Source organism: Sorghum bicolor, chromosome 4, assembly GCF_000003195.3.
Source record: "Sorghum bicolor cultivar BTx623 chromosome 4, Sorghum_bicolor_NCBIv3, whole genome shotgun sequence".
NCBI classification, from domain to species: domain Eukaryota; kingdom Viridiplantae; phylum Streptophyta; class Magnoliopsida; order Poales; family Poaceae; genus Sorghum; species Sorghum bicolor.
In genome coordinates this window covers 62,929,074-62,943,993 of record NC_012873.2, presented here as the reverse complement: position 1 = coordinate 62,943,993, position 14,920 = coordinate 62,929,074, and the positions used below count along the sequence as shown (strand labels likewise).

The following is a 14,920-nucleotide window of genomic DNA, read 5'->3' as shown; positions in this document are numbered from 1 at the left end:
CTTTAGTGATCAAACTTTTGTTGTTGCAAATTATATATTATGAGAGAAATTAGTCATAAAGCCTGTCTTTGAAGACCGCATCATCACGTTTCATATTTTAAGAAGGGAGTATGAACCCTAGTTTTAAAAAAAATCATAGAGCCTCAAATCAAAATATACTCTCGAAGTAGAGATTTCTCTCAAAGTGAAGTGGTGACGTGAGAATTGACTCACTTGTCACGTTTCCAAATTGTGCAAAGTGCAAAAGCTTCAATTGGCCATAAGTCGACAACCCATAGAGGCCAGGCGAGATCAAGTGTAAATTTACACATTTTTCGATATCTGATAAAGAAAGACGTCTCATTTGGATCAGGATGGGTCATGTCGGATAGTAGTAGTACTAATACGTAGCTAAGAGACGGATTACCCAGGTATTCAATCAAAATTCAAGCCTCGACCTCAAGCTGTCAATCAAAGCATCAGCTTCTCCGATCGACAAGCACAAACACGAGAGACGGCTTGGTATAGGCTATAAGACGAGTTCAAATCCCGGCCTGTTCAAGCATCCATCCCTTCTTAACTGCTTCAGACGCATGCTATTTCTCGCTTCCCCAAACAACAATCCTCATCGAACTCTCGGTACCTGCTGGTACATCGGCACCATAAGAGTGACCGGCAGTAGACGCAGAAGTTTCTCCAACGACGATGACCATGGGGCTCCGCACGACATGCTTCTCGGACACCCACTTCAGCTCCCCCTCGACCACCGCTTTCGCCGGCGTGTTCGCCGCCCTCTTGACCGTGACAACGAAGTCCCTCTTCTGGCCAATGTCGCCGAACGCCAGAGTCGACGGGTTCACCGCTACGACGACGCCCGGAGCGAACACCTCCGCGCTGTACGTCTCCTCGCGCTCCCCCACGTTCGTCACCGTCCGCTTCGCCTCCGACTCCACCTGCCGCACGTCGTCGCCCGTGACGATCATGATGGAAGGGTAGTTCAGGTCCTTCGCCGCGATCTCCCCGGTCTCCGCGCACGACGAGGCGTGGTGCGCCGGCTCGACGATCTTGCGTATCCGGTCCTCGCCGAGGCCCATGCCGCATAGATACGGGATGAAGTCACCGGCGGTGAGGTCATATACGAGGCCCGGGTCCATGGCCTTCGTGGGGTTCACCTCGCCGGCGCCCGTCACGAAGTAGCTCCCGCCGTCGCCGGCCATGGCGTCCTCAGGGCCGACCGGGTCGGCTGTCGTGACGATCGCCGATTTGATCGCGGCGGGCGACCACTCCGGGTGCGCCTTCTTGATCAACGCCGCGACGCCGCTGACGTGCGCCGCCGCCAACGACGTGGCCACCTTGATCAGCGTGTCGGTGTGGTCCACGTCGCCGTGTGGCGCCACGTCCAGCGTGTTCGCGCACGGCGCGCTGACGTCGGGCTTCAAGATCCCGCTGCCGAGCTCGACGTTCGTGACGACACGGCGGTCGGCGTCGCTGGCGGCCACGGTGAGCAGCCAAGGCGCGTTGCTCTCGACCTTGAACATGTCCGGGCTGCTGCTCCCGGCCGGCGTGCAGACCAACACGCCCTGGGCGACTGCACCGTACGACGGTGCGGTCACGGCATCGTCGTGGAACGCCGTGCTGTCCTCGGTGCTGTTGAAGGACATGGATACGACGTCGACGCCGTCGTCCACCGCGGCGTCCATCCCTGCTCCTACTTCCTTCGGGTGGCACTCCTCGTTGCACACGTGGTACATCGCGACGTGCGCCATGGGCGCCACCGCGAACGCCTCGTCGTAGTCGATTCCAAGAACAGATGCGCGCCGCAGGGAATTCCCATGCTCATCACTCGTCTCCACGAATGTTCTGAACCCAATCAGCTTGTTGTTGCAAGCTTGGTTATCGTCACACCTGCCCTTCCACTTGGCCGGAGGCGGCGGCATCCCTTCGGCTTCGGAGCTGGCAGTGATGTGGCCAGCGGCGACGCCGGCGTCAAGGATGCCAATGATCATACCCTCGCCCATGTTGCCCTCGTTCCACACGCCGTCCCTAGCATTGTCAAGCCACGAAAGCTGCGAAGAAGCCGGCGTGTCGACGGACATGAGCTTGTAGCTCTTGTCCGGGATGACCTCGACGAACCAGGGGAGCCTCGCCATGTCCTCGACCTCCTTCCGCGTGAGCCACGCCGAGAACCCGCTCACCACATGGCTATACGAGTAGATGAGGCGCGACTCCGCCGTCGGGAACCGCTCAGCCGTGGCGGGGTCGCTAGTGTTGCACACCTGCTCGAGGAGCTGCGTGTGCCACAGCTCGAGCGCGTCCGGCTCGTCGACGCCAACCAGACCGTCCGGACGGCGGACGGCGACGAGGTATGCGGCGAGCGGGTTGCCATTGTCGGACGCTCGACGGATGGAGGAAATGAGGTGAGACGAACACAGAACGATGAGGAGGGCGAGGTGAAACCGGGGTGTCATGGTTTGTAGCGAGCGAGGTACTTGTGGTGGAGCTTAAAAGGAGCAGGGACAAACGAAACACGCTTTTGTATTTGCTGCCTCCAATTGCAGCGAGTCTAAACTTAGTAAACCTTGCAGTGTTCCGTATTTGTCTTTGTGTGATGTGAATTTCAATTGAGCCCCAATTGACTAATTATTTATCTGATGATGGTTGCAATACCATCGTTTTAAATTTTTTTGAACAACTATACCTCTGCTCCAGACCCTGTCCAAGCTCATGGGCGGGCGAAAACTGAAAACCCAGTAGGCTCGGGCCTAGCCAGACTCATTTTTCACAGGACTACGACTCCATGAAGGAAGTGGATGCGTCTGTAGGAGAGGGATACCGGTGTTCTAGTGGGTCGAAAGAATTCACACTGCAATGTGGGAAACCGTTGTTTGTGTGAAAAATTTGAACCAAATATTACCCAGTTCACTTTAAGGGACATGTATTGAAGTGGATATGAGTAAATCCAAACAAATCTTATTTGACTGTGCTCGTATACAGCTCAATCCACAAATGTTGAAGAATTGGAGGTAACAGATAGAGGTGGATACGAATTAGAGATGAATTGGAGAGGACGGACGCTAAACCAAACCTTGGCGGTTAGTGTTACCAAGTCACATTAGGTGGGACCAATGTGTCATTTGACTAATGATACATAGGGCATATTTGATCTCATTTGTATATTTATAATTTGGAATTTAGACATATAAATATTAAATCTGAATTCTAGATTAAAGAAAAAGAGACGTGTTGGATCTCGTTATCATAGTGATTATTGATTTTGCATAGTGAAAATCTCTAAATAATAGATTTAGGATAAATAGTTGAATTTTAGAATCTTGTTCTTATTTTAGAATATTTAAGGCTCCATCTAGATCTTTAAAATTGAATCTATTTTTATAATCATAGTTTAGTCACATATTAATTAAGCTAATGTGGTTGTGTATGAATTATATTTATTATTGTTATACGAGGGAGATATTTATGTGTAATGTGTGCATTTCTATCGTAGGGGAGCGAGTTGATAAGTTGCAAAATAGAAACATAAAATAGTTATCTATAGAATTAATTTTTATCTCTCACCTATATATTTAAGATAGGCTTATATATGAATTTTGTAAAGTGGTGAAATGTCAAATCCTAAGCCAAATAATCTAATTTATTAAGTAGATTTCAATTTCTCTAAATAAAAGGATCCAAATAGCTCTAAAGTGTTTGGAACTCATTCTTATTCTTATTTTTCTTTCATAATGTCTCAGTTTTAGTAGGAGATTCCGAGATTCAAACAGAGCCACAATTAGCACAGCAGTTTATCGCGCTCCTGTTTGTACTGTAGACTGTAGAGCACATTTCTTTCTTTTATCTGCCTCCGATTGTCTCATTTCTTTCACCTCCGCTTCGATTCCTTGTCCCCTGCTTTAGTCCGATCCGCCACCAAACCCTAACCATCTAAAACCCCCGTTTCGCACTCCGATGGCCGCCGCCTCGCCGCCGCCCTCCCCACCCCACGCAAAGCGCCCCAAGATGTCCTCTTCCTCCGACCCGGAAGCCGATGCTGAGCCTACCTCGGCCTCCGCCGCCGCTGAGGGCGCCGATCCTGCGCAGCGTCGCCCCAGGTACAAGCGCCGCAAAGTTGCCATCCTCCTCGGGTACTGCGGCGCGGGGTACCAGGGCATGCAGAAGAACCCGGGCGCGCGCACCATCGAGGGGGACCTCGAGGAGGCGCTCTACCAGGCGGGCGCCGTGCCCGAGGCCGACCGGGCCGCGCCGCGCCGTTACGACTGGGCACGTGCTGCGCGCACCGACAAGGGCGTCAGCGCCGCGGCGCAGGTGGTGTCCGGGCGCTTCTACGTCGACCCGCCGGGCTTCATCGATCGCTTGAACGCCCAGCTCGCGTCGCAGATCCGTGCCTACGGCTACGTGCGCGTCACCAACTCGTTCAGCGCGAAGAAGTTCTGCGACCGCCGGAGGTACCTGTACCTGCTCCCCGTGTTTGCTCTTGATCCCAGCGCGCACCCGGACCGCGAGGCCGTCATGGCGAGCATGGGGAGTGGGAGCGAGCTTACCAAGTGCCTGGAGTGCTCCGAGAGAGGCAGGAAGGTGCCTGGTGTCATGGGCCGGGAGGGGAAATTGCCCAGCCCCGGGCAGAATGGTGTTGATGCTTCCGCGGAAGGAAGTGTGGCCAGCCATGATGAGTCTGGAACACTTGGGGATGCAAAATGTGACCATACAAGTCCAGATGGTGGTAACCCATGTGCACATGGGGAGGTTGGATCGAACAGCAAAGAGAAGCTTGATTTACCGGTCTCTGGTGATGGAACTGAAGTTGCAAATGCTGAGACGGGATCGAATGGTGGCGGTGATGTTGTACCATCAGGTACTGGATGGAAATCAAATCTTGTACTTCTAATCCGTGTTGGCTAGTGTTAATTGCTTTTTTGTTCCTATATCTGAATACAAATTCAGCTGATGCAGATATTTATATTGGGAACGAGGAGAAGAAACTTGAGCCTGTAGCTACTGAAGAGAAAGCACAAGGTATGGATTCCGAGAAGAGCAATGGAGAAGAGAAGCTGCCAACTAAGAGTGCCTTTTCTTACACTGATGAAGTGAAGGAGAGGTTCAACAGGATTCTCAAGTACTATGTTGGTACTCACAATTTTCATAACTTCACCACAAGAACTAAGGCAGAGGATCCTGCAGCAAAAAGGTTTATCATTTCCTTTGGCGCTGATCGTGTTGTCAGCCTGGATGGGATTGATTTTGTCAGGTGTGAAGTTGTTGGACAGAGTTTCATGCTCCATCAGATCCGGAAGATGATCGGTCTTGCTGTTGCTGTGATGAGGAACTGTGCACCTGAAACAATTTATGATGTTGCCTTTCGCAAGTATGAACCTTATAAGCTTTTAGGTGTTAAACAATCCATATAACGTATGTTTGCAAGCTTATGCCATGTGTGTTGCAGGGATGTCAACCTGAATGTGCCTACTGCCCCTGAGGTTGGACTGTACCTAGATGAATGCATGTTCACATCATACAACAAGAAATGGAAGGATTCACATGAGGCAGTTTCCATGGAACCTTATTATGAGGAGGCTGAAGAGTTCAAGGTCAAGTATATTTTCCCTCATATTGCGGCGATGGAACACAAGGAGGGAGCTGTAGCTTTGTGGTTGCACTCATTGAACCACAGAAATTATCCAGATTTCCGCTACATGGAAACTGCTGAGCCCAAGGTTGGTGCTGAGGTTAAGAGTATCGATGCTGGTCCAGAGGCCAAGGTTGGGGCTGAAGTTGATAATATTGAAGAAGCACAAATGCCAAGCGGTAATCTAAGTGAGTAATAAATTTTGCCATGGGGCATGCAAAACCGATGAGGATATCTGTTTGTGGTATGTACTGAGAGGGACCTGAGGCATTTCTAGTGAGATATCATAATATAGAGAATGAAGACTCACATATTCTCCAATGGAATATGAACATCAAGAGGTTAATGTGCATGGCTTTATGCCATCATGATACCTGTATTAATCTTCTGAAATAAGAATCTATAGGTATATTAGTCTTATCTGAACTTCATTCGTTGCTTCCAGACAGTTGTATGACAAATGATGGCATCTGAAAATGCTTCAGCAATGTTTTTGTCTGCTGAAATTATTATGGGATTCACTATATTTTCTCTTATCTAGCATATAGATTTATTTTTTTCTTTTGGTATAATAGCTGTATATTACTTAGTCCGCTTGATAGTGTGTCAAATTTCACTTGCAGCATAATATCTATTGATATTTGTTAGTACATTTTTGTTGAACACATGTTGGAGCCAAAGGCTGTTTCAGCCATGCCAAATATTGTGAGCTTGAAGATCCAAAATGAATCTGATTAACCCTTGTCCTACTGATAGTTAGCTAGGGTAAGTGCGATACAGTGGTAGGGACTAGGGAGACAGGTAGTTTATTTTCTAGACAGTTGTTTTATCTCCAAATAGTAGCACATGTTAATCATAGATGTGTACTTTGTTATATGCTCCAGACAATTGTATTGCCCATTATTGGCACCTGAAACTAAAAGTATTTTGTTTTCTGAATTGTTTATGGGATTCATTAGTCTCTCTCTTATCTGATGGCTACCTGCATTTCAATTTACTAGTTTGAAGTGCAGCACTTGATCCTTGTTTCAGTACATGGAGTCAGAGTTGTTCTAGGCCTGTGAAATCTCACGGGTACTTGTTCGAAGCCTCTTACTGGCATGGATATGGACCCTACCATCTATCTTGATTAGTCTTGGTTCTCTGCATGTGTAGAGCTTGGAACACCATAACTGAATACATGTCCATTCTCCAAGAGTCGTCGTTGTAGGTGAAACTGAACTGTCAAGGATGCAATTGAATATTGGAAAGTATCTTCAATTCATTTTTCTTTAGTAGTAGAATCAATAATTGCAACACTTGCAGATATATCTGTACTATTTTATTAGGTGATGCCGTGATGATGTAACGCTTCATGATTTGAAGCCGGTCATGTAGGAAAGTGGAGCCCCTTAGTCTTATCCAGGAAGTAATTTAACCTTCAAAGTATCCATTTGAAAGAAGAAGAAAAAAAACATCCATGATTCTTGTTTGGTGGATTAGCTCGGCAAGGTTTGTGGATTTTGTTGTTTTCCCCCATGGATCCACGTCTCCCAAATTTATTGTTGTTCACTTGTTCTAGTACCGATGGTCGCGTTCTTTGATCAGCTTTTCCATGTTACTCTTGCACACTTGCAGAAGTCATCTCGTGAGTCCACAGAACATTTGGATCTCTTTATCCTTTTTTACACTAATACTATATACTTAAATACACAGCTAAACTACGGTACCGAAGCTCTATGAAGCCAGGCAGCGACCTCCTACCAACCAGACCACAGAAGCACGCCGTTCCGGATGCCACTGTCCAGGCGACTAGGAGACGCAGCGGAGCGAGTGCAGGGACGCCGAGCTGTCCATGGACGCGGCGTCATACATGCAGCGGCTCTCCGTCGCCTCGATGCCGTAGTCCATCAGCGGGCGGCGCTCCAGCTCGTCGTCGTGCTCGCGCACGCAGTCCGGGACCTCCAGCTGCCCCTTGTCTATGTGCGCCCACACATAGTCCAGCCGGCTCATGTATCGCAGCTTCTCATACAACCTGCAGCACAGACCCCGAACCCCGTAAACTTTCTGCTGCCTCCGTCCGCGCAAATGAAACCAGCAGGTGACCGGACCAGGGAATCTTCGCTACCGTACCCGGAGCTGAAGAGGAAGCGCCCGAAGGTGGCGAAGAAGAGCCTGGACCGGAGCGCCGGGTGCACGAAGTAGACGGCGCGCAGCCGCTCCTTGGCCTCGGCCGGCAGCGACTCGTACGCGCCGCGGATCGCGCCGACGCCGGGGAAGTTGTGGCCGCGGTCCACGCGGGAGTGCATGTACACCACCACGAACTCCCGGCCGCCGATCTCCGGGAGCACGCGGTCCCGCAGGTACGACCGCAGCGCCTCCTCCGCCCGCCCGCCGCCGCCCAGCGCGCGCGCTGCAACAAATGAGGCAGACAGAAGCGCGCCCGCCCGTCAGTTCCACCACGGCACGGCGAAGCGCTTGCGATGCGATCTGGGCGAAATCGGAATCGCTGGTAGTATGTATAATAGTACTAATAATGGTTACTGCCTGGGAAGTAGTTGCCGACGATCCTGACGACGGCACGGCCGTTGCGGTCACGGCCCTGCAGGGTGATCGCCCGGCTGCGCTCCAGCAGCAGCAGCAGCGCGGGCTCGCCCGTCGCGTCCTTCTCAACGGTAACCACCATGGCCTGGCTGGGCTTCTCGAAGGAGTGGGTTTGCGTGCGTGGTCACCGTTCGTACCGGTACGATTTGCGTGTTGAGGTGTGGTCACACGGGCGCGCGTTTAAATACGGCCGATCCCGGTCCGAGCGGCTCGGCGTGGACTGGGAGTAGGAGTAGGAGTAGGAGTCGGAGTCGGAGTAGGGTGGCGCGCGGGGATGGGCGCGGGCGGTGGATGCGAGATCCCGCGGAATATGCTGCGGATAATTCGATTTGGGGGGCGTGGAGTGGAGCGGATTGGATCGGCGCGGCGCGGCCACGTTCGTCTCGCCTCGCGCGATCGATCAGATGGAACCGGGAGTCAGTAGTGAGGTCAGGAAACCGGGGGACGTTATTTTGCGTGTGGAGGTACAGTACTTGTTTGTTTCTGTGGGCGGCGGCAGCTTGCACGCGATCTGGGCCGACGGGATGAGCTGCGTGGCCTTATCGCTTGGAGCCTGGAGCGGAACCGATCTGCTGCTTGCTTCATTTTTTTTAGACGACTTTGGTTGCAACGGAATGATATTTATATATTAGGCGGTGATACATTACATGACAAAAAAAAAATCATCATAAAATTTTTATAATTATCGCAGTGATGCAACAAACTGGAAGTTTAAAAAACTATTCTGAGGAAAATAATTGGATCGTGATTCTTTTTTTTATATTTGTATAATAGGTAAAACACACATCACGACCTGCCCCACACCTGAGCCCATTACCTGAAGAACCACAGCCCAGAAGAAGCAAGCGGGCTCGGTCCAAAAGCCCTCGAGTGAGTGGCCCACAATGGGTCTGTAACGCATGCCAGCCTGCGCGCGAGGAGAGCGTGAGAGAGCAGTGAACCAACCAATTTGTATTAGTTCCCTGCAAAAAAAAAAACAATTTGTATTAACTCGAAACATATTATATTTATAAATAGATACTACAGCTGCATTCAAATGAGAGGCTTAAAAAAAACAACATATGATCTTCTTCTCCAATTTGGACCTCATCGTCCGGGAACTATCGTCTTCCGTCCTTCTGATTCTGTTCCCGCGACTGGAGTCGCTAACGTGTCCACGCGTGATCTAACTACTTTATTTTCAAGGTGTCATGAGCAACGGCGTTGAATGGGGAAGATACTGGAGCCTGGAGTAGCTAAGCTGAATACCTGACCAATAAATGGACCTGCATACCAGCGTACATATATACTCTTTCGGTCCAAGAAAGAATGTAATTTTGGATCCGCGCCAGTTAAACTAGCTCAAATTTAACTAATATTATAAGAAATAATATTAGTACTTATGTCTTCTATAATATGATAAAAATATAATCTACAACTAATCTAACCGTACTTATTTTATATCATGAATGTTGGTACTTTTTTTCATAAATTTAGCCAAAGTTAAACTGTTTTTTTTTACAAACTAAAGTTAAACTGTTTGATTTCTAAAAAACAAGAACTATATATTTTGTATCGTTTGAAGACAATTATGTTTGAACAGAATCCCATTCCTTGAACTGGCTCCTCCGACGGTCCTACCTTCTCTAATCTTAACCTCTAAGAGGTTTTTAGCAAGACGAGAAAAAACTCCTCTCCAACAACTCCTACTCCATACTCTTAAAATTTACGCACTTGGGAATCCTCCAGCGATGCGCGTAACTTTGCATGTAGTCATGGTCACGCGGATACTACTTTGTGTGTGTATCGGTCGGGCAGTCTAAAGGTGGAAGGGTGTGGGAAAAAAATAAGACATAGGAAAAGGTTTCTAATGCAAATTTACCAAAGACATTATTTAAAAGTGGTTACGATAATTTAGAAATAGTATAGGATTGTTGATGTAAAATTATCTTCTATATTCTAGGAGTGGATTCTTGGAAACTCTTGGAGATGGCTTCTTTTTTCCTCTCAATACTTTTTTAGGATTTACAAAACTACATGTTTTTAGGAGAAAAAATAGGATATTCTTGGAGATGCTTAACTAGATTCTTCTGTTGATTACTGATCAATCAAAATGTTGTCTAGCCAAATTCATTTGTTCCATTATTAGGGAGATTTGGACTCTTGACTCTGTCGCTGCTTCAATGATGGAGTTTAATAGTGATTGGATGCAAGGCAAGGAGCCAATGCCGGCTTAGGTTACTTATCTTCATTTTTGCAGGATTTACTTGGACACTCTGGACATCCAGGAGCAAAATGGCGATTGGAATGTATCTTCCCTAAAGCTACTACTGATGTCATGTATTGAGCGTGCTGCTAAGAGCAAGGTGAACCAATAGCTGGCTATAAGGTTTTCTTATATACTTACTTCTCACAGTTCACTCATATAATAATTAGTTCTTTCTTATTAATACATGGCCACATGTTCTTCTCACAAGATTTCTTGGTTTTTGTGTATAAGCTAACGTTAAGCTTACAATCTTCTTCTCTTTTCTCTCCTCTCTTCTCTCATTCACCTTTAGGCCTTGTTTACTTCCCAGAAAATTAAATTTTGCAAAATTTTTCACATTCCCCGTCACATCGAATCTTTAGACGCATATATGGAGTATTAAATATAGACGAAAATAAAAACTAATTGCACAGTTTGGTCGAAATTGACGAGACGAATCTTTTGAGCCTAGTTAGTGCATGATTGAAAAATATTTGTCAAATACAAACGAAAATGCTACAGTGCCTGTTTTGCAAAAAATTTTGGAACTAAACAAGGCCTTACATTTAGTCACAACTTCTTACTACTTGCTCTAACGAAGGAGCACAGAAAATATATTTCACAAGTGAAGGAAGCTCTGCTGGTTGGCTGAAGGCTTTTACTCCTAGTGTAGTACTCCCTCCATTCCAAATTATAAGTCATTCCAAAAATCATGAAGAGTCAAAGCATTTTTAAGTTTGACAAAAAATATAGAGAGAAATATAAAGATTTATGTCATAAAATAGATACACTATGAAAATATAACTAACAAAGAATCTAATGATACTTGGTTGTTACAAAAAATATTATTATTTTGCTATATAAATTTGGTCAAACTTAAAAAAACTTTGACTCTCCAAGATTGAATGACTTATAATTTGGGACGGAGGGAGTAGCTGCCACTAACGTAGTTGAGATTTAAACTTCCTTAACTGTTTGATCTTGAGAACGCGCTGGTTTCTCTTGTAGCTGGTAACCCAGCGGATGATTGTATTCTATTGCTTTCTTAAAAGCAGAGAATATCCTTTAAAAAATTTACTAATCAATCAAGTGAGGAGTTCGGATCGGATCGTATTGGTATTTAGAGCCTATATTTGGGGAACCCTGTTTGGAACGTGTGTTTTTCTTGTGAAAATAAATTGATTTCTGTAAAATTACTACGTAATTTCTATGAAATTCCTGTGTTCTAAATAGGTCTTAAATTTTTTCTCTTACCTGTTCCCTTGACTGATAAATTATGACTGAAAATATTGTTTGCTGATGAATTCGGCTCAACCCTATTTTTTCCTCATCGTCCACCTATCGTGGCCATCGATTCGCTTGCTACAAGCATCAATTTCCTTTCTCAAAGGATGGCAGCGTTGATGCAGATGATGGAAGTGAAGCTCGTGGAGATGAGCCGTGCCCCTGCGCTCGCTATAGCTTTGGTTCCATTGTTGTCATTGACTACTTCGCCCGAGTGCTTCGACTCAACGACGTCCATGACACCAGTTGTGTTGTCCATGCTTGCAGCGTCCTCGATCGTGTCCATGACCCCTTCACCGACGCACACCTTTCTTTGGCTTTGCGATGAAGAAGATCATGAAGACGACGCTAGGGGGGGGGGGGCAGCATGACCGTCTCATCATAGCCAGGGTGTATCGTGTCATGGAGCTAGAGTACCAACCTATTTGCTTGGCCAATAAGTCATAGCTAAAAGTATTGTTCGCTGATTTCTTAATAATTTCAAGCAAACAAGCTTACATTGATGCACTTTTGGGGCTCTGTGCCTAGGATGCGAAAGCGTCCATTGCCAAGGAGGTGGGCTCCAAGGTACTTCAGGACAAGACGCAACTTCCCGTGTTGCCCTAGTGTTGAAAGCGTTCTTGAACCATTATATCGTTGTTCACTTCGTTCGTGAGGGAGCCCTTTTCTTTTCTTTACTTCTTGCAGAAATTCCCATGGTATTTTATCATAAGTTTTTTTGAAGTTTATTTTCATGATAAGTCCTCTTCTATTACATTTGCCTAACTCATGTAAAGTTTCTAAAACACTATGATCCCTTCTAAAATATTTCTATCCTTGATAAAGCCCTGTGTTGTCTCCCAAATACCACCTTGGCGAGGGGAGTAAGGTTGTTTGTTAAAACCTTGGTGCAACCTCTATAATCTACATTGAGAAAGTAGATTATTCTATGTTGTTTTGTGTTATTGGACTCCACCTTGGGTATAAGGGTAGTGACTCTGTATTTTTCCTTTTCATTCGAGCGATAAACTAGGGCAATTAGATCTTTGTGATGTGGCTACAAAGTTGTCTTCAACTTCCAACAGTTCGGCTTCTTCTAACGCTCGAGGCTGCAATGCTTGGCCCTGCCTCTTGCTGGCTTGTCCCATCCATGGTGACCTCTCAGGCTCCTGGTCGCGACGTCCAGCCCTGCTGTCCCACGCCATGCTAACTTGACGTCATCGGGCCATACCAAGGTCCATGCCTCCCCCACCCCTCCTGACCCAACCGTCGCCATCCACTTCCCTGGCCAGTGACCACCCTGCCGCCTCGCCCTATCGACCCTAGCGCCTCACACCGCCATCTTCTGCCTAGCCTCCCTCCCTCCCAAGCTCCTTTCAAAGGACGTTGGATGCAACACCTCAAATAAACGTTCGTTCTTGGTTGCTTCAAGGATGCAACACCTCAGATGTGTTTATGTAATTTGTTTTGGTCACTTTCTAAGAGATTTTGGAAGAATTCTACACCAAATTAAACCGTTCGAGCGTGAGGCTGAGTCCTTCATCAATCAACCCCACGATGGACTATATATTTGTTTATTTGCTTGAGTTTATATGTCGAATTTAATAGCTATTTCTCATAATAAATCAGCGAACTGTACGTTTAGCCATGGCTTGATGACCCTAACTCCCTAAGGCATAGAGTAACGTGACCAGGCCATGAACGATTTGAACGTACGATCATCGATCGTCGCCACACTTTTAAACGGTTGAGCTCCGTGGGCGTCATGCCTGCAAAGCCGTAATGATCCTCCTCCTCCTGCCGTGATTGTGCATTTTGACACAGCTCCCCGTAAAAATATAAAAACAGTTCATGGCCATCACGTACGTACGCTGCTGCACTCAAACCTGATGACTCCGGTGGTTCCGGTCAAAGCGGCACACGCGCGAATGAATGCGGTACGCAGACGATGGAGCAGCCGCAATGATACCCCGTGTGGCAGTCAGTGGCCGCGCGCTGCGGCACGCGCCAGTACTGGGCACAGCGGCCTCGACAGACGGCAGGGGCAACCGGCCGGCAACCGCTCGCGTCCGGACCTCCGCCGCGGACAGCATCGGCATGGCATGCAGCTGCCCATGATTAAACGACCGGGCATGCATGCCAGCACCACCCAGCGCCTCGCCGAGGGCGGCAGAGAAGAACAGAGAGCAGGACGCATGGTGGGATCAATGCGAGGTGATGGGGCTATAGCACATCGCCTACTCGTGGAAATGATTTCGCTTTGGGAAATGATCTTTTTTCTTGCAGCGGAGGAGATGAGCCAGATGGCAGCGGCCGCTTTCCCTTGATGGCTTTCATTACCTTTGGGATGGGAGCTCACGGCATGCAGTAGCCCGTACACTATGTACTCAGTGAGCCAGGCCTTGTTTAGTTCACCCCGAAATCCAAAAAGTTTTCAAGATTTCCCATCACATCGAATCTTGCGGCAAATGCATGAAGCATTAAATATAGACGAAAACAAAAACTAATTACACAGTTTGTCTGTAAATCGTGAGACGAATCTTTTGATCCTAGTTAGTTCATGATTGGATAATATTTGTCAAATAAAAACGAAAGTGCTACAGTAGCAGAATCCGAAATTTTTTCGGAACTAAACAAGGCCCCAGTGCAAGTCATCACTTCAGTCGCTACGCTACCTGTTCTTTTTGTTTAGTGCAATCACAATACTCCTAATTTCTAGTAGCTGATTGGTTGGATGCTATGTTTTCTTTCTGTATTTCGCGTATGTTGTGCAGCAACAAAAGGCATGTCGATCGATCGAGGACTATAGGACCATGCTGCATGCATGGATTATGATCATCGAGGATTTGCTAGCTGGACTAGGACCAGAAGAAAGTGCGCAATCTACCACTATATAGCCCTGCGCACGGCAGGTGAAGATGAACTTTTTGGCCTCTTCCACGGCGTATAAAGGCTAGCACAAATCTATTTTATACTACTACTTGCAAATGTCGTATGTAAAAGTTAGGGCACAATTGGAACATAAACTGGCTTGCATGCTGCTATCTTGATTGCTGCAATTGGGTTCAAACCTGTAGTACTTCAAGGCTGACAGACATTAACTCTGTGCAATGCAATGTGTACCGTGTGTTCCCTCAAAAAAAAAAAAAGGCTACCGTGCGACGTTACTCTGAAATCTCTGATCGACATCGTGTGGCATCAACTGGAGAGCCCATGATAGGTTGGTG

At 47.2% G+C, this 14,920-nt stretch overlaps 3 protein-coding genes across 4 annotated transcripts; 1 reads left to right on the top strand and 2 right to left on the bottom strand.

Annotated features, from left to right (window-relative positions):
- On the bottom strand, positions 576 to 2,447 carry LOC8073922 (subtilisin-like protease SBT1.5). The gene has a single exon (XM_002452729.2). It carries the CDS (start codon positions 2,445 to 2,447, stop codon positions 576 to 578), a length of 1,872 nt encoding a protein of 623 aa, XP_002452774.2.
- Positions 3,852 to 6,156, top strand: LOC8076052 (tRNA pseudouridine synthase A, mitochondrial). Of its 2 annotated transcripts, none has more exons than XM_002454457.2 (3): positions 3,852 to 4,849; positions 4,939 to 5,359; positions 5,438 to 6,156. In XM_002454457.2, exons 1-3 carry the CDS (start codon positions 3,946 to 3,948, stop codon positions 5,814 to 5,816), a joined length of 1,704 nt encoding a protein of 567 aa, XP_002454502.1. In that variant the 5' UTR covers positions 3,852 to 3,945; the 3' UTR covers positions 5,817 to 6,156. The 2 variants fall into 2 exon arrangements, with proteins under 2 accessions (XP_002454502.1, XP_021315662.1); XM_021459987.1 differs by having other exon boundaries at positions 3,946 to 4,849; positions 4,948 to 5,359; positions 5,438 to 6,154.
- LOC8076051 (ganglioside-induced differentiation-associated protein 2) lies at positions 7,179 to 8,372 on the bottom strand. Its single transcript, XM_002452728.2, has 3 exons — positions 8,147 to 8,372; positions 7,733 to 8,012; positions 7,179 to 7,634 (listed from the first exon to the last, which is right to left on the bottom strand). Exons 1-3 carry the CDS (start codon positions 8,283 to 8,285, stop codon positions 7,412 to 7,414), a joined length of 642 nt encoding a protein of 213 aa, XP_002452773.1. The 5' UTR covers positions 8,286 to 8,372; the 3' UTR covers positions 7,179 to 7,411.